The sequence below is a fragment of the Melampsora larici-populina genome (genome assembly GCF_000204055.1).
Source record: "Melampsora larici-populina 98AG31 unplaced genomic scaffold MELLAscaffold_1, whole genome shotgun sequence".
NCBI classification, from domain to species: Eukaryota; Fungi; Basidiomycota; class Pucciniomycetes; order Pucciniales; family Melampsoraceae; genus Melampsora; species Melampsora laricis-populina.
The window spans coordinates 3246386-3269049 of record NW_006768765.1 but is presented as its reverse complement, the minus strand read 5'-3'; the positions used below and the strand labels follow the sequence as shown (position 1 = coordinate 3269049).

At 41.8% G+C, this 22664-nt stretch overlaps 5 protein-coding genes across 5 annotated transcripts; 2 read left to right on the top strand and 3 right to left on the bottom strand.

Moving 5' to 3' along the window:
- Positions 1-4422: 4422 nt before the first annotated feature.
- Positions 4423-6983, bottom strand: MELLADRAFT_101405 (uncharacterized protein; the record flags this gene model as incomplete). Its single annotated transcript, XM_007403710.1, has 12 exons — positions 4423-4538; positions 4652-4704; positions 4737-4885; positions 4964-5103; positions 5176-5382; positions 5489-5621; positions 5701-5815; positions 5870-5978; positions 6074-6283; positions 6345-6523; positions 6609-6781; positions 6846-6983. The coding sequence occupies 12 exons, from the start codon at positions 6981-6983 to the stop codon at positions 4423-4425; spliced, it is 1722 nt and encodes a 573-aa protein (XP_007403772.1).
- A 768-nt stretch (positions 6984-7751) lies between these two features.
- On the bottom strand, positions 7752-13378 carry MELLADRAFT_114945 (uncharacterized protein; the record flags this gene model as incomplete). Its single annotated transcript, XM_007403709.1, has 20 exons — positions 7752-8020; positions 8092-8198; positions 8267-8334; positions 8413-8556; positions 8632-8801; positions 8891-8978; positions 9070-9251; positions 9326-9505; positions 9567-9649; positions 9752-10113; positions 10174-10296; positions 10353-10675; positions 10778-10865; positions 10934-11024; positions 11100-11398; positions 11460-11622; positions 11691-12406; positions 12475-12572; positions 12648-13141; positions 13212-13378. 20 exons carry the CDS (start codon positions 13376-13378, stop codon positions 7752-7754), a joined length of 4215 nt encoding a protein of 1404 aa, XP_007403771.1.
- Positions 13379-13580: 202 nt separating this feature from the next.
- Positions 13581-14719, top strand: MELLADRAFT_32252 (uncharacterized protein; the record flags this gene model as incomplete). Its single annotated transcript, XM_007403848.1, has 6 exons — positions 13581-13704; positions 13772-13923; positions 14012-14109; positions 14173-14369; positions 14431-14574; positions 14655-14719. The coding sequence occupies 6 exons, from the start codon at positions 13581-13583 to the stop codon at positions 14717-14719; spliced, it is 780 nt and encodes a 259-aa protein (XP_007403910.1).
- A 3726-nt stretch (positions 14720-18445) lies between these two features.
- MELLADRAFT_114944 (uncharacterized protein) lies at positions 18446-19699 on the bottom strand (the record flags this gene model as incomplete). Its single annotated transcript, XM_007403708.1, has 3 exons — positions 18446-18838; positions 18973-19095; positions 19180-19699. The coding sequence occupies 3 exons, from the start codon at positions 19627-19629 to the stop codon at positions 18446-18448; spliced, it is 966 nt and encodes a 321-aa protein (XP_007403770.1).
- Positions 19700-21151: 1452 nt separating this feature from the next.
- On the top strand, positions 21152-21888 carry MELLADRAFT_70531 (uncharacterized protein; the record flags this gene model as incomplete). The annotated part of the gene is made up of 1 exon (XM_007403849.1): positions 21152-21888. The coding sequence occupies one exon, from the start codon at positions 21318-21320 to the stop codon at positions 21672-21674; it is 357 nt and encodes a 118-aa protein (XP_007403911.1).
- Positions 21889-22664: the final 776 nt, after the last annotated feature.

The window sequence follows — 22664 nt, the reverse complement described above, 5'->3', positions numbered from 1 at the left end:
GTCGACACCTTGACCTTGCTGTGCTTATCACCACCGCCTTGGACTCCCCTATTCAAGGATTTTTTGATCTTTGCTGGTATTCTTCCAGGTATGAAGAAAACACACAACATCCTGGCTGAAGAGAGGATTTGCAATTTCATTGGCATATTGGACCACAACACCTACTCTTTTGAAAACTTTCAAAGCATGTGCATACCTTTTGCACATGCTGATGATATCTACAAGGCCATTCCCAAGCTCAGCCAGACACTCAAATCACAAAATCACTGAGTAGCATCTTTAACTTTGAACCTCACCCCCAAATCCTGTTTTTTCCCTTGTTCTTTTTTATGCCTTCAATATTGGTGATTGCAATCATGCAAACAATTATGGGGCCCCATCAAGTGTTCTAGGTTTTTGACTCACACATTGATAACATGTCTTGTGCTTGTGACTATCCAAGTGGACTTATAAACATTACTATGTTTTCACTTGCATGACAGTGTGGTGATCAATTTATGGGATCAATAATAAAAAATGAGCATAACTAGTGTACCAAAGTTATTAGAAAAGTTCAGTGCAAGGAAAAACTCAAATTGATGGACTCTGATCATTAGAAGCTCTTGAAGGCTTATAAATTGCACATTAAATTATGATGAGGTTATTTATTTCAAACAACTTATTAAGATATATATGAGCTATTAGCAAAGGGATTGTGAAAAGAAAAGTAACAAAAACATAAGAAATTTTTTAAAATATAGGTATACAGGCTGGGAAATGGTTTTTAGGGTATTGATATTAGGTTTATGGGTTTTGTGAGGTTATGATATGAAAGAATAGCATTATATTATACAGTCACAATTTTAATCTTGCTGGTTGATGAGGAGGAATGAAATTTACTGGAGAACAGTACTTTTTCAAAGTTGGTAAAGAAGGGTTTTACAGCTAGTTTACATATGCAATGGTGGTATTAGTGATATTTAAGGTTGCCAAGAGGATTTTCCGGGATTCCCAAGGTTATAGATGATGATGTAACATTACAGGAGCAAGAGAGTGTTAGCAATAGCTGTGTAAAGAGGTGAAAAGGTGTGAATTTTGTCAATAATGGAGGTTTTCAGCTGATTACATATGTCAAATCACGTCAGAATTGGATGGTAGATGGCTCATTGGATGCAGAAGCATGGATTACACCATTTAAAAACTTTAAGCCACTAGTAACATAGGTGTTTGAAGAAAGTTATAAGAGGAATCAGAAATTGGAGTGAACTTCAAATTTTACACTTACATGCATACATGTAAGAACATTTACATACCAAAACCTTGACTTCACAACTCAATACCTCATCCATTACTCATTATCAGTACTTGATATGGCGCCGATTATTAATCAGCATTACAAGATCTACAAGATGCATTTTAGTCATCAAAAATTGGACATCATCTGAAAAAACCTGTAACTTCAAAAATAGGGTCTCAGCCAGATTACAAGGAAAAAATCACCTGTAGTCATCATAAGAAGCGCTTTGTAACATCTAATTACATCATTGATCACTTTTGGCTGTGTAAATTACACCATCCATTAGTAACAAAGTCATTACATTGCGTGATTACATGGTTTTTAGGGGTTTTTGGTCAAAATTGATTGGTTTTTGAGGCTGTTGACAAGTGTAAGAGTTGTTACACATAATATATATACTCATGGATGACTTTGGGATTGTTGTTCCCCTTTCTGCATCTTATACCTTTGTTTTAGTGTTTTAAATCATCATTTATTTACTACATTTGTACTACGTTCACTTAAATCCGCCCCTTGAAGCAAGGGGAAATTTATTTACGTGTGTTAAAGACTAAAGTCTCTTTTGGAAATAATAATTACAAAAGTATTGCTAGTAATTGATATTGTTTTGTGGACTTTTTGTGCTTAAAACTGGAAGAATACTTATAAAGGTATTGAGAACTTTTCTCTGGTGCCTATTATATTTTTCTCTGTTATCACAAAGTGGTCAGCAAGTGCCATTGTGCTGGTTACTTTGAAGAAGGCAGTCTTTAAGCAACTTTTTCTATTCATATATTAGTAGATTATCCCTTCTTAGGTGTTGTAAAGCTCTTGTTGAGCTGTAAATACTACATAGGTGCACATTGATCTTATTGCTTTGTGTTGGTCCCTCTGAAATGAACAACATTTTACTTGAATTGCCTTATTTAAATGCTGAGTCGTATTCAGATCATCTCAGATGAACAACCAGTGACAAAAATTTTCTTGTTCACAAAAGGACCTTTGTGTCTGTTCTCCTGGGAGAAGTTCTGACTTGTTGCAGTCAAATTTTTGACCTCTCCCCAATAATGAGTTCCTCTCATAGCTCAGGGGCTAAATGATTGCTGACCACCAGCCATCATCTTCCTTGCATGGAGAACATACAAGTTGTCTCACTTACTAAACAATGCACTGCAACAGAAACTGACATGGTTCAAAAAAGCATGACAGCATGTTCATTGACCCAGTGGAAACAAGACACATATGATTGAGGAAAACAAATATGTGAGAACTGTGACTCAAAATGCCAAATCCAATGCCCTACAACCAATATCCACAAACAGTGTAAAGCTTATGCATGAGAGCCCCTGGAAACAATTGCCAAGTGGAATCCATGCCGAGATTGATTTTCTTGTCCACTGGTGTTTCATTTGGCAAAGGCTTTGGGTCTGTCAAAAATGTGAATTCAGAACACTGAATGCCTTCTCAATGGGATTGAGATTGACTGAATATGGTGGGACGTACAAAATATGTATCCCTCTTTTGGCAGCTGGTTTGTCTTTTTGCGCTCCATGGTGGATGTGTGTGTTGTCCAAAACTAGGACTGAATTTGCTTGAGGGTAAGCGGTCATGACTGGGAACTAATGAGATTTATATGTCAATATATAAATAAGGGAAATGCTGCAACCAAGATGAAGATGAGGGAGAACTGACCAATTGGTGCTTGAAGAAACCTTTGAAGTGCAAAGATAACTTCCATCTTGGAAGTTCAAAGCCAAGACTCCACCATGAAATATTGCTGGAAGGAGTGAGAATCTTTTGCCACCTTGAGTCCAAGGAATACAGCTGGTGTTTTGGCCTTGTCTGGCCTGGCCAAACTGTTTTTCAAGATAGTGCTCTTGCACCAAGCACTCATATGAAACAACACATCAAAAAACAATCAGAAAAATGTATTTTGAACAGAGACACACTTTGAAAGATACACCCTACCTAGCAAAACCAGCATATCTGGGGTCAGAGCTCCTACCACATGTGAGTACTTTGCTTGTTTTGAGGGGCTTTGGTTAGGCTGCAAAGTGCATGCTTTCTCAAGGGTGAGGTGCAGACAACCTCTCAGATCATTGGCAATGGTTTGTAAGGAAAACCAGGTGACTGTACGTCAATAAACCGTGCATCAATACTTGTCCAAATACAGAGCCGGATTTGCATCAAGCAAATCCAACATGAAATCACAATCCTTGTCTGTCTGAGGTGTATTTCTTCCAAGGTGCGCATAATCAACAGGGTTGCAAAGAAACCAAAAGTGTTTGTTGATATGAGGCATGCCATCATGAGATCCTTTGGCAGCTGATGGGTGACTTCAATAACGGCCACCAGATCTGATTGATGGTTTTCTCAACTTGGAGGTACTGCACAGCCAGTACCTTGATGCCATCATCATATCTACTGGGTTGCACTCTCATGCCCAGATCAGGGATGAGAACTTTGGGTCAGGACAGTGGTGATGGGGGGGAAGGTGTGGTGTTGTACCTAGGGCTGATCAGTGTGGCCACAGGTGGTATTCAGTGAGAATTTTTGGTGTGGTGCAAAATTTTTCATTTGTGGGTTGAGGGACCCCAAAACCAGTGAATACCTTTTTTGGGTTTTGGGCTTGACCTGTTGCCCAGTCCATTACAAATGCTGCACTGCACATCACCTGTATTTGTGTGCGGTGCCGGAAAAAAAAAGTGCAACCAAGACATCAATTGAAAGACAGAAATGCATAAAATTGGAATACAAAGTTTAATTCCATTGGCTCTTGATGTAGGATCCACATCAAAGAATGCTTGCAGGAAAAAATTGAAAAAGGATAAAGATGGAGGATCTATTTCAGACGGAACACTGAAAAAAGTGACAGATGAGTCAAATCAATTCCAGGCAGGATGCAGAAAGCATGGAAGAAAGGGCTGGAAAGGCTAATACAAAGCATATCCAGACAAGAAACATTTATATGAAGTTCAGGTTGATATGTATGAGCTGGTTAGGATTATGACTGTTCCTGCCTTTATTTGATGTTTAAAACAGATTTTTATGGTGCTCTTCTTGCCAGTCTGGCGTTCAGTTTTCAAACATAGTCTCTCTTACTCTCATCATTAGATCAACTGTTCTTGAGTATGATTGGCGCGGATGTGTTGCGCAAGACAGCATATTCAACGATAATGATGTGGACCAGCAAGTGGTGCAATCGGCCTACCCGTCAATAAACGAGAAATAAGTTCAAGAGGTGAGTAGTGCGACGTGAGTTCAGCCCACAGAGCAATGTAATCTGCAAAGATCCACGTCAATCCAACAGGCACATTCTGAATGCGACAAGGACAACTAAATCAGGCAAGGGTGAAGAATTCGCAGCCGGATGGGGAACAAGCAAAGTTGACTTACCTCTAGTTGGAAGTATTGTGGGCCTTGCTTCAAGGGGACAAAACGTATCCCAGCTGAAAAAATATCCCATCAGAATTTACTTAACGTTACACGGACTTTATGACGAGTACAAGACAGACCAGGAAGTCGAGCAGGATCCTTGAGTCTCAACATGACTGTGAACAGCGGAAAGTGATTTAGTAATGATAGGCCGGTATCGATGATGGCATGTATTGCGACGATCAATAAACGTGGCTACAACGTGTTTTGAATGAAAAGGTTGTGAGTTTACAAGATCTGTGGATATGAGAGGGCGCCTCGAGTATAACTTACGACACTGAGGAGTAGATAGAAAGCTAATACGGTTGGGAAAAGGAATGTCGCCAACGTGAAGAGGATCGTGCCAAGGATCAATTGGTCTAGCTGATATGTCGCAGGCTCAGTTCTATCACGTAATATGTTAAACTTTCGGCCTGATGGAGATTTTGAATTTCAACGTGTTTGATGGAAATCTGCTCATGAGCATAGATGATGAGACGCTTTACCTCGAAATATGTTGAACAAAAATTGGAGCGTTTGTAGATGCCAGCTAAACACGAAAGTGAACAGGCGGTAGACTAGCCATAAGTGAAATGTTGATAGCGCAAAGAAGTCGGAAGCAACGGCTAATGTGAATGTATGGCCGCAGAAACTGGCATAACCGGTCAGCAAAAGGATATGGGGGAGAGCGCCAAAGGTTGGTTTAAGGACATCTGATGACACAAGAATTATTGGGTCAGATGTCAAAACATAAAAAAACGCAATGGTATCATATAAAAATGATATATCATCATGAAGGAAGAAGTTACGTGAACAAACATGCGTGCCAAAGATCGACGATCAATACCGAGCCTGTATAAAATGTTTCGCACAGCTCATCATTCAACTTTAATCCGACGGGGTAAGAATTTGTCCATTGCAAAGCTTTCTTGATGAAAGCGACAGTGTATTCCTGTAAATACCGGGCGAAGAATCAATTTAGATATATGTATCTACTATAGGCGCTGAGATGACCAAAATATTGAATTCACTTCAAGGTTAGTTTCAAGCCAGGCTGCGAGTACATTTCTATTCTCCATGAGGAATGTTGCGCTAGATCTTCCGAAGATGATATCGTTAGCGATGAGCCATAGTGTATTAAATAGTCTGTTATTCCATTGTTGTTCAAGATAGGTTAGATATAGCAATTTGGAATCTCACTCTATGACAGTTGTATAAGTGTAAGTGCAGATACCTGACATATTCGGCCCGGCGCTCAAGCAACGTGGTAGGCTCTTCTCTCCATATCTTTTGGTAGCGCGCAGGCCAACTAGTTATCTCAGATATTCGGACATTCAGTTGTTGGACTAAATATGGAATAGTTTGTTAGTATATCGCGTGCCATTTTCTTCAAGGTAGACCAACCTGTGGTTGAAAGCATCAAGCAGGCGAAAAAAGAGTCGGGCTTAGGCCATGGATGCTTAGATTTAGCTTTCGAGTGGTCTTGGTTGTTATCTTGGTTTGTAACATCGGATAGATATTTCCCGTGCGCTCTTTCATTCAACTCCTGACTATGATTGATCTGAGTGGTATTTGCATTAATCGCATGTACGAGTTGGTCACAATGACGTTTCACTTACGAAGTCCAGCGCGTGAAGCAAAGTAATGTCAGGCGGATTCTGAGTTACCGACGGACGTCTGTAGGCTTCATTCAGTCTTCTCATCTTTGCAGGTAAATCCGACTTCTTCACTTGTTGATGACGATTTTTCAACATGGTGGATGATTTCAATAGGGGTTGCAAGGATAAAAAGTGGTGTCGCTTCATGGACGGTCGGTCATATATCACAACAAGCATTGCATCTTGCTCCGAAGAGCTGGTCCACAGTTTACATGGCGCAATCTCAGCAGGGTTGCAAGGTAGAGTTGACAAAGTGAATTGAAGAGAACATTTCAACATACCACAGTCGTGGTACCTTCCCAGAAAATTCAAGATCAATCCAAGTAGCTGACGGAAATAGATGACGACCGGGAGTAGGCGCGGTCTCCGGGTCCGAGATGTATCCCAGAGGTTCAACGGTCAAGTTCTGTGTCGAGTGTAGCTCCAGTTGAACGTGTCGAAGTTGATCTGATTGCTTTGAACGACGCCATTATTATTCACAACAGACCTAATCATCATCAGAGACTTGCTTCACTTACCAGCCATGGAAGGGTTACAAGAGTGGCCACGCATGCAGCGTTCTGAAACCGCCATCCGATCAAATATCCACTGGTTCCAGGTGAGATGTCGCTGGGCCAAAAGAGATGGGTGAGATGTTTTCCGGCTTTTTCTTCCATCGTGATCGAATTGTTTTACGCGCTGGAATCACCGGTGTAGAACGACCCTCTTCGTCGAAGGTGTTCACGCGCCGATAACTTGTAGGGCTGCCTCGATCCCTAGTAAAAGGCGATTGGTTCGGGTCAACAAGACGTAGCTGCGGATCTTCAACCGACTAAAGAAGAGGCTCACGTATTGAAGAATAGGCTCAACAAACTGATTGGCCCAACAAACAAAAACTACGAATGTGGCGATAGCTAATCCCAGAACACCAAAAGGGTCGATTGAAAACGTAGGAATAAGGCTCATCTACGGTGAACGTGGTGTAGCCGGCTTATCGACGGCGTTTAGATTCACGCTCTGCGACTGGAGGTCGAGGAGGCACGGAGAACAATTATCAACATGAAATATATGGCACATCATCGTTCCAGGGCTGAATCGAAGACTTCATCTGCTCAGCCGAAATATCAGCTGGATATCCGGCCCGATACCGTGCAGCACACGCCCACAAGCGTCAAGAAGGGGAATCGGTGTGAGATCTGACACAGCCGCACATGATTTCTAGTGTTGACTCTAGCGAGTTCCTCAAGGTTCCCCATCACTTTGTTTAAATGTAATCTCTTTTCCTCTTCCCTGGGGACCTCTGACTTCCTTTGTTGTTACAAACCTCATAGTCGTATGTGATGGTCCTATGTACTAGAAGACAGTCACATTCTCTCAAACAAAGCATGCACAAGAAGGAATTCACCCATGATTTTTATCTTATATATTTACAACAAAGTTGAGCTTCAATTCATGGTGACATCCGAATCATCAAACTCTTCCTGAACATTTTCTTGTATAAGTCTCAAGATCTCAGCATGGTACTCCATCAATCCCGCGCTTTCAATCAAATCTTCCAACTTGTTGTTCTCTTCTTGGTAATCAGCCACGAGCTGTTCGAGTTCAAAGGTAGAATGCTCCGAGAACCGTATTGCTAAATTATCAGCCACACTTGTTGACGCATCGAAAAAGCACTCATTTGGTGAGAGGATCTGGAGACTTGATTCACTTCGGTCTATGATTCAATGTTGTAAGTTGGTAGTCCACCCAGATCACAATACCAGAGTCAATTGAACGGCACCTCACCATCTGTGTTTAAAACATTTGTCAGGACATGATACAGCGCTGTACTTTTCAGACACGCTGTGACGTCCTCGTCAGATAGGTTGGTGGACTTCCTCAGGGTATGCCAACTAAAGGTATACATTAGTTTTGCAATCTGAACACACACACTTAAGGATGATATCATTCAAGGACTCACTCCTCATGAATATAAATCCTCCTCCATACACTTTGTAAGGCTAGATGCGCCCTTCCCGGGACAAGCTCCTGTTCAAGGCGTACAAGGCATTTTTTAGACAAGCCTTTCCGAAGATGAGACCTGCAAAGCTGAAGGCGAGGACGAACCTTGGCTCTGGAAAATGCATCTAGCGCGGTAATGAAGTCTTCCATCTGTTCACCCAAATTGGCTTTCAAACTGTACATATCGATCAAGTCTTCCATTCCCAAAGCGTTTCCTTCAAGGATATGCCTTATGGACTTTCCAAAAAGCTGATCGAGATAATGCGCGCTAGTCAGTTTTCAGTGTCCAGTTCCGACTTCGAATGTTGGTCACATAAGACTCACCTGGGCAAACGCAGGTCTAGTAGAGAGATTCGGAGCGAGATTCTCTTTCAAGAGTTCGATTTGGTTATCGATTGTTTGCAGAGAATACTGAGGATGTGAACCAAGTATATCGGTACAAAGGCCAACGAGTCGGAACTGGGCATCAACGATATCTAATCTGTCATCAATAGCTGAGAAAGGTGAAACAATACGGGATTAGTGACGAGATGTTTGGGAGTACTGCAGCATGATGCGTCTGGTATCGGGAGGATGAGCAGACCTTCGATAGCACGGAGGGTTTGCTCTGACTTGAGATCTTCAACGCCAATCTGGGAGACTTGACACAATTTGCCTAGACTCAACATCAGCTGTATGGTGCAAAATCGGTAACAAAAGCAAGAATGGTCAGCTCGAAACATAGGAATTGCTTTGAAGGCCAGGTTGTCCGGTTGGTTATACCTTCTGCTCATCCAGATCTTTGGAAGCTAAACCCTCATTGACCAAAACACTTGCTGCGTGATCGAAGCGACCAATAGCAAGATCATGTATCCATGAGATCTTCCCATAGTCAGTGTTATCGAGGAAAGATGTCACCAATGGGGCATAGGCGTCATCCTGAGTAAGTAAGTCAAGATATCGGCCTGCAACGAAAAATAAGGAAATGATCGGTTTCGTTTTCGGTGGAAAGAACGACGGCATTCCTCAGCAGACTTACCATGCTCTACATACCATTGATACAGTTGAAACGCAAATTCTTTCTTGAACCTCTCGATATAAAGGGGTACGCGTCGTTCCGAACCAGGAAATGTCGAGTTATGACATAATTCAACAAGTGTACGGAAGTCACGTTGCTCTTCTGCCAATCCGAATGCTCTGCCCGGTTTATTGATTTTCACTGATTAAAATGCGTTCATAAGTCAAAACACCATAAGCTGACAAAATGATGGCAGTCTTACCCAGCCCCATGATTAGCAGTGGGCGAACGCGCAAATATCGATCATTCAAAACTTTGGTTTCAGTATGTGAAGCGCCCAAAGTACTGTGAAGGGAAAAACGTCAGATATGAAGGGAACCAATTTTTATTAGCGATGGACATGAGGCGATCAGTGCGACTTCTGATTAATTCCAAATCCATGTTCACCTCTGCAAAAACGCTATCCGCTCATTCATCATGGCCAATAAATTTTCGGCTAGTTGTACAAGTTGCGTTTTGAGTATCACTTGCAACTCCCGAGTTCGGTCATTACAACAGATCTCTTCGTCCTCATCTTCGGCCAAGATGATGGCTTGTGATTCTCCTCCAAAGCGAGCATTTTCTTCGTCTATGGTTGGTCCGAAATCACGTAACCTCTGTTGTATAACGTTCAGAGTTGCATCGTAATGATATTGCAAAATATCGAGTAAGGCAACCAAACTCGTCCAAGGAGAGGTATATGTATCATCGCGCAAGTCATAAATCTTGTCATGGGCTTGACGGAAGCTGGTGGCAGCGCTGTAGACGGTCTGGTACGATCCTGTCAGTTTTGCTCATCGTGATGAATGCGATGAGACGGGCGAGCTTACCACAATGATTTCATTGGATTCGATGAGGACAACAGCACGTTTATTGGGTGTGTGTGACGAGATTGATAAAGTTGACTTCAACTGACTTTGAGAATGCTCGAGAAGATCGATGACACCTGAAGACTAGTAAAGGACAAAAGTGAGTACTGGGATGATCGTCATGAGCAGATATCGCATACCTGGGTACGGAAAAAACCGCGGATCACATCGTCATCGTCATCCCTTTGTGTGCTATTCATGTACGATGCAATTACTTGACTAAGAAATGTCGAATTGGGTCTCTGAGACTGAGACAAAGCATTCATCTTTAGGTTTTGGTGAAGCCAAAGCGCGTGAGTAGCCGAGAGAAGTTCAGCATTGCTCATGAGAGTCCTTTTGCAAGCTCGAGACAACCTGTTGAGCATTCCTGTGGCGTTAACAAATTTGATTAGGGTATGTAACCGTGATGACCGGTCGGAAAGCTGTGCACGAAGATCCACAATTGGGGGTAGATTTTTAGCGCCTATTTTTTTCGACAGGCCAAACGCACAAAATGAGTATCAGCCTAACAGGCAAATTGCGGAAGTATGCAAGTGGAGACATCCTTTTGAAGGGAAAAACACACTTGAGCTAAGTATCTCTTTGCTGATTTGTTCGGCTGCAGCGCCTAAATCGCCTTCAGCTTCAGCTTCCAGAGTGAAGGCGATCGGATTCTAATACATGCCGATGCAGACGAATTTATCAGTACAAATTGATAAATACTTGAAAGAAAGTAGATCACCTCTTCTTTATCACCAAAGAAGACAGCCTGATCAAGTTTGGTCTTGAGCTTGAAAGTTGCCCTGTCAAGGCGCTCCTCGGCAGTCAAGGGCCTGCGATAGGACCAAAAGCGATGAAGTGATAAGAATCGATCTCGACAAAAGTAGCACAATGAATAGGATGCTCACATGGGTCTCTGAAGCTCAGATGGGTTGAGTTCTATTTCCAGAATTCCGCTAGCAGTCGTCAGAACTTTCAAAGTAGGAAGCTTCTCTCCACTTTCACCCACAGGCTGAATACTCAGGCTTTCTGTACCCCCTCCTATGATTCTGTTGGTGGCTCCTGACTTCAGAGATACCATCTGCTCAAGATTTGTCCCGGGTGTCAATGAGACTGCAATTAGACGTTCTGGAAAGCAGATGAAAGCTGCTGGTCCACCATGGGGTAGAGAGAGTGTTGGAGCAGTCTCGAGCCGAGGATCCGGATACTGCGAGGTCACATCTTATGAGTTATTGTCGCTATATGCATCCGTAAAAATATTGGCTTACTTCACGATGCTGCAACTTAATCGCATGAGTCACCGTGGGCGACGCGGTCGTCGATATGATATCTAAGATGATAATGGCATATGATCTTGGCTTGATAGAACTCGAGACTTCAGGTAGCTCTGTTGCGTCGACGTATGAGACCAGGATCGCCAAATCACGGGAACTTCACACGCGCCAATTCAGTATCTCAATGCGGATTGAAGGTCAAAAAAGCGTAGGAGGTGGACTGACTATGTGACGCTGAGGTCCAATAAGCTGAGGTCGATTTGCTCTGCCATGGTCAACATATCAACCTCAGAATACGGCACCAAGTTTTCCAAAATGATCGGCCTGATCTCGTAGTCGGAAAGCAATCGTTCGCCGCTTCCACTATGACCCATCCTCCATCTCTGAAGGGTTCCTCTACCTTCCAGAGCCCATATTTCGCCTCCGCCCATAGTCGTGTCACCCTCCAAAGCAGGCCCGATAGCCAAAGCAGTGACGCCCGCTGCGGGATCATAGGTCTGTCCCCATCGCATCAGAGTGCTGATCTTGCTTCCCCAGGTTTGAGCTCGCGACATAAGACTGGAGGTGACAGTTGGACGACCTGTCGCACCGGGAGAAACTGCGATACGAAGCAGGCGCGAATGCGAAGTAGCGAGAACGAACGAGCCGGGACTTGAAGGTAATGGCTGAAGACATCGAACCAATTCGGCGTCATGTAGCTGGACTTGTATCGTTGCGAATTTTTCTACCCCAGAAAGAGCCAACGAGAGCGAGTCCCATGCCCGAAGTTCACCTGTAGGAGACACGAGTAGCAAACCAGGTTCACGCCGCGTATACGTAGATGTGCTGCTGATTGAGATCAAAGATGCCAGAGGTAGCGGAGCTAAGGTATTGACCAGAACGGACTCAGTCCGTGAGATTGGACATGGGAATACATAGCACGTTGGAGGTGCTGAGGTGCGCTAAAAGCCCAATTGGCTCAGCCATTGTCAGCTAAGTTCATTAAGTGCATAGAGAGCAGGAAACTGACCCTAACGAAATTCCAGACATGACAGGCTTCCCGAGACCAGACATAAGCAAACCCAGTGGAATGATCGACATGTGCCTTGAAGGCATCTAGGTTTAAATCTTAAATAGGTACGATGAAACAATATCTGTCATTGGCTTGAGATGTTTAATTGTTGGAAATTTGTGATCACTCACCGGATCCAGATAGCATCTGCTCAACATCGCTTGGGAGTTGACTATAGGCTGTAACTACATGAAAATCGTCTTGAAGTAAAATTGATAGGCCATAGGTTGGTTGAGTCACTTGTTTCAATCCCTCTTCCAACGCGATTGTTTGTTCTTCGGTAATTGACAAAGCCTGGAGGGTATGAATTCCACGGGTCATAGGGGTCATAGACCTGTTTCTTCCGTTGATTGTCGCGCTATGAGGCATGCTGCCCTTTCTAGATTGACCACTGTGAGGAGCAAGAAAGGTTGTTGGATGAATCGTCGGTGAAGGTTCCGCCGCGATACTAGCACCGGCAGAGCTGAGTCTGGATTGAGCTCGAATTCCAGTCCGCTTCCTCGTATGAGGCCCAGTTCCTTTGTTTGCGTTTTGAGAGAACATCGTGTTGAGTCTTTCGTCAATTTGGATCTTGATGCGATGGCTCTTCACAGTGAGTACTTCAAGTTCTAGCAGTGTTCGATCGCTGAGGAGCGAACATTTTTGATCAACGCGAGACAAGTTCCAAATACCTGGTATGCGGTACTTCAGCGGACCCAATACCGAGGAGTGCTGAGGTCATTCCCGCCTGAGTGCGAGCTCCGGGTCTACCCGGGTCGGACACGCAGCTAGCCGAAAAACCCACATTGAGGAATGCAGAATCGATTTTGCAAATATCACCATCCCGGAAAACAACGCAGAAGACGAATTCGATGACATTCATTTCGAACGGTCTATTAAGGCGGTTGGAATTGCCAAGATGTCGATCGCCTCATCCAAGATCAATATTTTTTCCTCATCATCACCATTTCGGAAGAACTTTGTCAACTAGTACAATCAATAAACTCCCGGATGCTCTCGTACCAGAGTCTACCGCAGATAGTGGGGTTACAAAGACCGGTAAGGACTTTGTAGAAAGTGCAAGTATGTGTAGTTTCCTTCTTGTTGACTCATCATCGAGGCTCATTCATGTTTTTTTCTTCGATCAAGAGGCGGAAGTCTCTATGCAACGATTTTGGAAGACAGTCGATATACATCCTTCAGAAGACGGTAAGATTTTGTGAATGGCATCTTTTTCACAAGTCTAGCTACGAAATTGAAATGTATAATATCACAGGAAATTTCCACATTCGACTTGACCAAAGGAAGTTAGTCACACCTTCAGGAAATCAATTAGTCATTCCTCGATCGAAAATTGCTCTAGCTGTGCTTGTTGCTCGCGAATGGGCAGAACAACGTAAGATCTTGAAGCAACATTCATTACCGTTGGTTTGTTTCCTGGCTCTTACGATGTGACCCTTGTTTTGTTCTTGAAAAACCTTACTCATGAACCTTACCTTCTGTCCCTTTTGTACAGACCTCCTTGGTATCCAGGTCGATTGATGGGATGAAAGTTGAAGATCGAGACGAGATCATTGATTCCCTCCTCAACTACCTAGACACAGATACAGTTTGGTAAGCGCTTATGCAGGGATTTTGATCCACTAAAATTGCTGATATCCGCTATGCCTGACTTAGTTTCTTCGAAGAGAAACCTCAAAGATTAGTAGATCTGCAAGACAAACACTGGAAGCCTTTAATCGAGTGGATCAGTCAAACTTACTCTGTCAATCTCAAGATTCATCATGATTCTATCCTCTTTGCCAAGCAGTCACCTGCGACCAAAGAAGCCCTGAGATCGGTGGTGATGCATTTTGATCGGTTAAAGCTCGCCGGTAAATAACTATCCGTTTTTATCGCTCGTAGATCCAAGCGTTGACTTTTGTATCAAAATAGGGTTTGAGCGAGCAGTGCATGTCACCAAATCATTTGTGATAGCACTAGCATTAGTCGAAGGCAAACTTACTGTGGACGAGGCAAGTGATGCAAGTAGAGTGGAGGTTTTGAGTCAGATCGCCCGATGGGGTGAGGTAGAAGATAGTTAAGTTGAACGTTTCGTAGAATTTTGCATTTCTACCACTCTTTTGAATGATTTCTGACATGAGGAATCTTGTTCACAGCCCATGATGTCGATTTTCAAGAAATTCGGATGAAGCTGGGCAGTGTTACCTGCGCATTGATATAATGCAATTCAACCACTTTTAAAATCTGACATATGTCTAGTACAATGGATGTCAGCATGGCGCAATATCCGCTGGAATCAACTGAGCCTCTCTCCGCCTCACGTGGGCTGTCAACCTGGAGTGCGGCGGAAGTCCAAGTGTTTTTGTAAGCTGTCATCCTATGGGGTCCTTGGCTCTCTGATCAGCTGTTGGCCAGAAGCCCCTGCAGTATCTGCGCTGTAATAGAGCTTCTATAAGGAAGCTGCAATTTCACTGTGTACCAACATTCACATCTGAGTAAACTTCCACACATCCCCCGTTGAAAGTGTAGGTTCAATGCAAAACTTTGATGACTGCCTAGTCAGCTCTGGAAACTTTGCTATACCTGACATCATGTTACCAAAGTGCTCTTGATTAGGTTTCAACCTCCTACGAGTGTGAGGTCCTTGGATGGAAGGCTTGATGGAGTTTGATCAATGTTAGATTGACCAAGGTGTGGAGCGGAGTTACTCGGCCTCATGGGTTGCTGTTGAGCTAGAAATTGATGACTTGATGAGCCTCCAAACTTGCACTATCTGTGTAGTTGCCTTGTTGGTAAACATTCAAGTCATCAAATGGCGGGCCCTAAGAAAAAGTAACTTGGCTTGGATGCATCTGTGGCAATTCTGAGCTCATGGTTGTGTCTTGGAGCCACCACCTTGAGACTTTGGCTTTCAGTAAAAAGAGACAAGGATTCCTCAGATCCTAGCCACCCAGCCAGATATGCTGTCAGTGATGGAAATTTCTGATCCCTGACTCAGCCCAAGACCAGAAGTACAAGTCACATCACACCACCCCCAGCACTTGTACTGGGGCTTGCAACAAGAATGTTGTATACTCTACCACATTGCAGTCCTTTTGGTTGTGAGAGTGGTGCAGACCCATTATCACTACCTCATGCATAGCAGCCTCCATCATGTCATGAGTGAAAGCTCTCAATATTCTGACTCCTGACAAATAACTCTACTTACATCTTTCATGCACCAGAGACATCACCACTACAACCAAGGTGGTGAGTATCTAACTTCTTGAATTCTGAACTTAAATATACAGTTGAGCTCTCATCATACTAATCCTTGTTCCCATAGAGAGACACTTGTATTTATTGATCTCCTTTAAGGTCTTGAATCAAAACAATAGCTGTGAAAAACTACTCATCTTGACAAAGAAACATTCATCACTGGACTAGCTTCCAAGACCAAAAAAGCACAAAACCCTGCTCCAGGTCTAATTTGACTCCCTTTTTTCCGGGGTGGACCTTGCACTTCCCTTAGACTTGTGCAATTGAGGGCGTTCAAGTTAGGCAAAAAATGTCTGGAAGTTTTTTAAAATTTCCAAAATTTCAAGCGACGTTTTGATGTAGGGACATTTGTATTGTAGGTGTTTTTTAACTTGAACCCCCCCTATTGAAGGGACTTGGGTAACTTGGGTTCTATTTATAGAACCAAGAAACAAGGATCTATAAAGCCTTACATCAGACCAAACCTGTCATTTGAGAATTCTAACACCAAGTAGGCAAGAAACCATAAGCAAATTGAATCATCTTGACAGAGACCAGAAATATATATAATATCAAGCAACCTCAGTTACATACTCAAGCATTCAACAGCTACAAAAATGTATCCAACCAAATCACACATCCTAATTACTTATTTTATGCAACTACACAAGCCTTTCTTTCCAGGCTTTGGGTCTGCATAGTAATATTGGTAACTGAATCGTATGTGTAGTGTTCTGGATAGGATGTGTAGTGCTTGTGCAACTTACCCAGGCCCTCAAATTTATGGCAGAGGAGCCATCAGCCAAAAATCTTACATGACCAGGCAATAGGAAAACATTGCATGTGTGAACATAGATATGAGGAATTGATTGTGTAAATCAACAAAATTGATGCACCGTGGTGAGCCAATTGATTGGGTGCACCCTTTGGAACATTATTTTTCACCTCCCAATCTGAGTTCATCAGTGAGACAACTCATATTGATAAACATCAGAAAATTTCTCCATTCTCTAGCCTTTGGCTTTGGGATACCCAAATATAAATGCTCAGCCTCAGTCACTTGACCAAGTATTTGAACAACACACATAGATATAAATTAGACCAAACCCAATATCATAACTCATCTTGAGGGTCTGCCCCCAACCATGTACAAATTTTCAGTGCAACCACTTATGTCAAAGAGTCAAAAAATCTGGCAATGGACTGGTGTCCAGGATCAGTATGAATACCTGTCTTTTTACTCCCAGAATAAACAATACTTTTTGCCATCAAACTCCAATTTGTTGCTATATGGGTTTTGAGAGCTTTTGCTCAAGACTTTAACCCATAAGTGTAACCCTTTTCTGCTTGAATTATAGAATCTAATCCTTCATCAGAAATTGAGTCACCCCTGATCCCCTTTTCCAATTGGAATTTGATTGGTTGTTGACAAACCATGAACTTTTCCTTGAGTATAAGATCAACAAGAACAGCAAGATTCTATTTCTCTCTATTTTTTTGGATTCTTCATAACTTTCTCATACCTGGATAATTCCTTACTCCCTGTAAAAAATCAACAAAAGATGTAAATTTTCAAGTCCCCTGATAGTGACTACAAACTTCCAACCCGGTCAGTGTACTGACAATCTGAAGCTGCTCTCATTGATGATCTTTTTCTAAGAGATTATCACTCAATGAATGTCTTCTCCAACAAACATCCAGGAAGTTTTAGAACAAGGATATTGATTAAAACCAAACAAAATCAACTTTAGTAAGTCAATGAGAGCTTTCACATTAGATACTTGATAAATTCACATCGAGTGTGCTTGGATATAGACCAACTAGTAAACTTTGTCAGGTATGCTTGCATTTTGATCATAATTGTGAACGAGCTACATAACTGCTCCAGAAGTCCAATCAACCTGTGGACTATTTCTACCTTGATAACAATTGTACAATAAGCTTAACTCTTAAAGTACAATCTGTACCTAGATGATCAGAGAGGGCACCACATAATGAATCATAAGTTAGTCTAGAATCGATTGGTTTATAATTTTCCATTAAAAATTCTCTTGTATAATTCCACTTCAGCAGGTATCTGAATCAAATGCTGGTTTGAAATATATCATGCTTCAGTGTAATTGCCCAGTCCCTTGTAAGACTCTGATGGTACAGAGACCGTTCAAAATCAGTGCGTGTGTAAGGCCCATGGGGTTCCTTTTTGAGCAAAAATTAGCTGATTGCAATAAATTAGGGTTTGCACTCAAAGGGAATGAAGAATAAGCTTCACAAGCCATAGTGTTTGAAGCAAGTAACATTCTTTTTTTAAAGTGTAGCAGTGACCACATTAAAGAAACAAATATAGTTCACAAGTCTGATCTCTCAATCATCAGAAAATCATTGTTTAATTAAAAGAACAAAAAAACAATTGGGTTCGAAGTAGGCTCACTTTGTTTGGTATGTTTACAACTGATGAAAACATTTTATCATTACATTGTTGTAACAACAAAACAATGTAAACAAAACTCTTTTGATCAAAGATATGATGAAAGCTTTACCAAATTATTAAAAATCATATTATTGGCAAACCTACAACACCCTAAACCCCCGCAAAAAAAGGAAAAGATAATGGTTTGTTTGAATTGGATCTTCAACTCTCTGAAGATGCAAAATATGTTAAACTATCAAAAAAAAGCACTTTCTTTGTTCTTCTTCTTCTTCTTCTTTAGAATCAAGGAGCAATCCAAGTACATTGTTGACCTTTCCCCATCCAAAAATATCTTTTAGGTTCGATATTGAGAGTTCGATTCGCACGAAAGATCCACTTGAATGGCATTTCATTTGAACGACAATCGAATTGAGTTAATTTAGATAACAATCTAGACAAATTAGCTGCATCATCAATCCCACTATGTTCTTGACCTTCGAATTCTAATCCAAAGATCTTCAAAGATTCATTGAGGGATAATGAAGTGGGTGGTCTGATACAATAAACTTTTGGTATGAAAGCTTGTAGTAAATAACGCATGTCGATCATATGAATAGGTGATTGAAGGTATGAAGGTATTTGATATCGTTTTAATTTAGAGAGGAAGATTGATTTGATCCAATGGTCTCGTAAGTCCTAGATGACCAAGACCGAGATCGAAGAGGATTTGTAAGGCGTCAAAAATCGATAGCAGAGTTATCGCGTGTCAGATCTTTGAGGTTAGTTCAAGTGGAGAGTTAGTCTACTGATTTCGCATATAGATTGCTTACCCATGGACCATCCGTGACCCAAACCGACCTGTTATGAACGGTAAACAGCTGGTGTCGTTCGATGAAGTTGATTTGAAAGTCTTTTAACATCGCAGGCAAGGTAGGCGCGTTATCGGTATCTTGCTGTCAGAGAGAAGAGCGTACGGTCAGCCAGCAAGCCCAGCAAGAAAACCAAAAGAATGTAAATCAAGGTCATGAGCTCTTTACCTGCGTGATCCCGGTCAGTTGAGTACAAAACTCTGAGATCTCAGGCCTCCAAGTGGGTTTAACAAAACTACGATATCGATCTACTTCATATAATTCCCATCGACCAGAACAGTGTCTCCATTGCATTAAGATCACAGGCCATTCGATAATCTCATTTGGGTACATCCAAGCCAATTGATACTCGTTCAAGTTATGAGGATTGTCAAGATGACGCTGATTAGAATTAATACAAGTCGATTCGACATCCAAGCATAAAAATGAATGAAATTCTTGTCCTCTTGGTTTGGTAGGTGATCTGCGAAAGTAGTGGTTTGAAGAATGATGAAATCGCTGATTGGAATTAGAGCTGGTGATAGGTGGTGAGGTTTGGATTTCTGGGCTCCTATTAGTGTTAGGATCACGAAGTTGAACATGTGCAAATGAGGTACACAATCGATCCATAGTTAACATGTTGAGGTTTGTTCGGTTGGTCTTTTGAATCTGAGATTCCCAGTTTTAAATAAGTTTGGTTTGCGAGTGAATTGTTGAGGTCGAAAGTCAAATTGTATCATTTGGCAAGATGAATTTGAAAAGAGGCCAGACTCAAAGAGAGCGGCCCCTGTTAAGAGCACCAATTGGATTGGATGAAACTTGAAAGCTTGACGTTGGGGAAGTGAAGTTTTAAGAAATCAAGTTATCATCAGCATCAGGGGTCTCAAGAGTCAGTCTCAGTCTGATACAAAATGATGAGTATCTGAATTTAATGTCGTGACTCGGTACATATGCTCTTTGACTTGCCAAACCCCATACTACAATTTAAACAGTGCAAATCATGAACCCATGAAATCGAGGCTTTCCTCTCCATCTACATACCAAACAAGTTTTTAACGTCACTGCTTCAATCACTTCAACCTCAATGACATCTTCATACCAGCATGCCAATATGCTATCTATGCCGATCGAACTCATAGAAATGATTACTTACTGGGTTCATCATCTTCCTCCAACTCGGCAAAATACCGATACCTTTCAACACCAGTATGATGATAGACCTTTTCCAGTCTTCCAAAACACAAGCCACAGTCAGTAGAATAGCTTAATTCACCATTCTATCGTTCATTCATTAACCAATTTGAACATCATTGGTTTGTGTGTTTCTGCTCCAATTTTCTTCTTGATGTATGATTATATACTGTGCTGACAATACCACGCCTTCTTGCACTCCCAAAGATCTTCCCTTGAGCGATATCCGCTGGCTTGCCTCAGTCAACCGCTCATTCTATCAAATAGGGTCTCCTTATATTTTTAACGTAGGTCGTCTATGTATTGTCATCAGGCTATTCTCATGATCTGATAACCGATGGAATGAGTTCGATCTATCTCCTTTCCAGACTCTCGATCTCAATGGTTTTACGGTGGATAGATTAAAGTCCACACTTGAAGAAATTATTAAAAGACATTCAGATCATGTTCGAAAAATCTGCTGGAGAGTCTCAGAGCGTAATTCATATCCACGGGAGCCTGACGGTGAAGAACGATTGGATGCAAATAGATATTACAATCATCCGTATTGGATTTCACAGTGGGATCCTAACTTACGATCTGAACTTTTACTCAAAATCCTAGAATCTTGTCCTCATCTCACCGATCTTGAGATTGATCTCGATCCAGAGTCTTTCATATCTACTAACAAGGGAACATCGAACTCGAAGCATTTTCAGAACTCTTTGACATCATCCGAGGAACGAATCCCAAACTTACTTATGAAACCAATTTCTCAACTTACTTCACTTACTCATCTTTCACTATCGTCTCCTCATCCACGACCACCTTACACAGAACTCTTCTTAGTAGACATTCTATCCAACCTTCCTCAACTTCAAAGTTTCGGTTGTTCGTACGTTGAAGCTACTCGTCCGAAGCCTTTGGACACCCTACAACCTTGCCAATCGCCACTTGGAATCCATCTCGCTTCCCATACCCATCTCGTTGCATTAGATTTACAAGACACCGAATGTTGGGATGTCAGTTGGAATCAACTTGACTGGAAAAGTCCATTAAAGGCATTATCATTGTCAACTTGTAATGAAGTTCCAGTATCAGTATTAGATGGTTTCTTTAGACTTTTCAAATCGACCTTGACGACACTTGCATTTCTGATGTTCCTTGATGACCCTGGCGCTTTGATTTCAGAGTTCCTTCCAGATGATTCTTTTCGATTCGAATTACCTAGACTAATCAATTTAGAAATCACAAGTACCTCAGCCATTCGATTCTCAAGAGCTTTTGAAAATTCAAAGAGTCTTTCATGGCTCTCGCTAGGTTTCCCGCCCCATTATCAAGGATTAAAAGGTTTAATCGAAGATCAACTTTGGCCTGATCTAAAAAAATTGGAGATTACAGATTATGCGTCTAGTTTCCGTGAAGAGGTTGAAGGTTTAGAAGTCTTGTGTCAGAGATATGCAATCGAGATCGTTTTCAATGCGGATTTGGGTGATGATGAGGATATAGGATGAAGTTATTGATCACGTGATATTCGAGCTACCAGGTTATTTGCCAGGCGTTCACGGTGAGGATGGTAATTTGTATGGCGTCGTGGTCAGATCGTGAACCAGAATGATAACTCAATCATCTATATCACTTTAGTTCAGGTTATGTTCCATGTTCATTTTCATTTTGGTCAATTGGGTCAGTTGGGTCAACATGTTATAAAGAAACAAGTTATTATTCTGACATGGTGTATGAGCAAGTTCGGTAGTCTGGCTTTTGACTTGATGGGTGGTCAGTACAACCTTGAACAGTCTTGATATTGCTCAATCCTACATTATGATGAGTGCAGTGCGGTCTAAAGATAATCTACAAAAGCAGACTTTAGTTGAGCCCTAAATTAAGTTGCAATATCCACTGCGTCAACAAGTATGATGCAGCCCAATGAAGTGTCTTTCCATTCCAGTCTGCCGCCTTTTTGTTGGATGCTGCCTACACAGTCACTTTCATCCTGCCATGAAATAAGCGCAATATGACATGACAATGGCACTTTGATTCTCGCAATAAGGTTTCAGGATCGTGAGGATTCTACCGAGCCTACAAACCCACAAGATTGATTCATTGATTAGAACATTAGATATTTCCTACTTTTTGTTCCATTGAAGCATTACGCAAAGTCTGTCTAAAAATACCTTGTTGATGATAGAATAGGGTCCAAGAATGATTGCTGCAAGAAGTTTGATAAGACGACCTCAAAGTGCTATCGTTATATTACGGTCTAGTGATATCTAAGGGGAACTTCATTTTTTCATGTTGTCTACTCTATCCATACCAAGGCAGACTTTCCATATCTTATCAAATTATCATGATCATACCTCTCATTCCAGTGTCAGACAATTCAGCAAGCCTTGGGCCACTTCCCCAGCATGGGTTCTATTCATCAAGTCTCCTGAAAGTGGGCTATTCTCAAGGGTTTGGGGATTAACCTCGACGTTGAAAACTATAAGTTCAAAGCCGTC